The following is a 1,631-nucleotide window of genomic DNA, read 5'->3' as shown; positions in this document are numbered from 1 at the left end:
ACCCGCCCGGGACCGCGCGGCCGCCACCGGGTTACACAACCCCGGCCTGCTGCGACGGGGGGAGGGGCGACCGCGAGCCGGCGGCACCCCCGCAGCGCAAAGGGGAGAGGCGACGGCCGGTGGGGATCCCCGGTCACCCGGCTCCGCCGTGCCTTGTGCCCCTCCACACCCTTCCCCCTCCGCTCCTCAGTGGGCCAGAGTCGGTGACAGGAATCGGCTTCCAACATGGCGGACAGGAAGCGGCCCCGCGAGGAGGAGAGAACATTCCAGCCGCGCCGGCTCTGGGGGGAGCGGGCCCGGGGCGCCGGCCTGGGGAGGAGCCGCGGGGAGAAGCCGCGGGCTCCGGAGCCCCAAAGGGGTGTTTCGGGGTGGAAATGACCCAAGAGACGAGGGGTCCCACCCGCCCCCTAGCCGGGGAACCCCAAGGCCACAGGTGGGCTTGGGGTGGCGAATGAGGGAGAACACTTTCTTAACTCTGCCCACCTACCCTCTCCCTCGCCACTTGCAAAAGGGTCTCGCGTCACCCACCCGCGTAGGGATTCACTAGGCCTTCCTGAGTTACACCCCGAGGGATTTTTCTGGGAAGGGGCTAAATTCGCCTTATCTGAGGGCCGCAAATTAAGGCCCCCTCAGGGCAGCAGAGAGGAAAACGGGAAAGGAATAGGGCTAGACTTTCAGGCCGACCCTCCCGCTCTCCCTCCAGCCGGGGCGGGGGCCGAGAAGGTCACACTGGCCTGGCTGGGCCTCTCCCTGAGAGGAAAGAGAGGGCGCTACAAACCCCACTGCCTAGCCCGAGCCTGGGGAAGGTTTGGGAGAATGAAAGGGGGCATCCCCAGACCCAGAGGACCGACACACACACATACTCGACCCCGTCCGCGCTTTTCTGCTCCAGCCCCACCCCCATCTCTCCTGCCCCCCACCCCCAGTCCCCTTCCCCCTCCCGTCCTCCCTCCCAGACCTGTTTTCTTCTTCGGCGTTTCCTGGTGCTGCTGGAGGGCGTGTTTCTGCTCATGTTTCAGCGGCTTTGGCTGGGCCTTGGGGCTGCCTTCGACTCCATGCTGCAGGTACTGGTGAGGCTGCTGGTGATGATGGTGGTGGTGGTGGTTGTGGCTATGGTTGTAGAAATAATAATGGTGGTGGTGGTGCGGCTGTTGCTGCTGCTGCTGCTGCTGGGGATGATGGTGCGGATGGTGGTGGCTGTGATGGTGCTGAGGCTGTGGCTGGCCGGGCTTCTCCTCCATTGAAAGCGGCTGGGACTCCCTGGCTGAGACTGCAGGCTGCTGCACCGTCAGGATCTGAGACTGCTTCTCAGGGCTCACTCAGTATATCTGAGCGCGTCTCGCCAGCGCACTGGTTAACCGAGCGATTCTGCGAGATTGGCAGCGGCACTCCAGCAATGAGGAGCCACGCTGCGCCGCAGGCCCCGCCCCCTAGCCCAAATCCTTTTTCCTTCCCCTTCGCCACTGCCTCCCGGCCAACGCCACTTACCCTATGCAACCTCGCAGGGCTGGGCCTCCAACGTCAGCACTATGGCTCTCTCTTCTGTCGCTTTCTCTCCTTCACCGCGCAGTCTGCGAACAGCACTTTCTACACTCCTAGCCGGCAAGCAAGTTCATGTCGAGTGTAGCAGA

At 64.3% G+C, this 1,631-nt stretch overlaps 1 protein-coding gene across 1 annotated transcript in view; it reads right to left on the bottom strand.

The window, feature by feature from the left end:
• The window catches only part of NUFIP2 (nuclear FMR1 interacting protein 2), a 30,793-nt gene extending 29,452 nt beyond the window's left edge, over positions 1-1,341 (bottom strand). Inside the window, exon 1 of the mRNA XM_004385349.3 lies at positions 959-1,341. Coding sequence (XP_004385406.1) covers positions 959-1,241 — 283 coding nt within the window. The 5' untranslated portion in view covers positions 1,242-1,341. The remainder of the gene's footprint in view (positions 1-958) is intronic.
• Positions 1,342-1,631: the final 290 nt, after the last annotated feature.

The sequence above is a fragment of the Trichechus manatus genome, unplaced genomic scaffold (assembly GCF_000243295.1).
Source record: "Trichechus manatus latirostris isolate Lorelei unplaced genomic scaffold, TriManLat1.0 scaffold00138, whole genome shotgun sequence".
Lineage (NCBI taxonomy): Eukaryota > Metazoa > Chordata > Mammalia > Sirenia > Trichechidae > Trichechus > Trichechus manatus.
The sequence above is the reverse complement of the archived record's forward strand: the minus strand, read 5'-3'. Positions and strand labels throughout refer to the sequence as shown.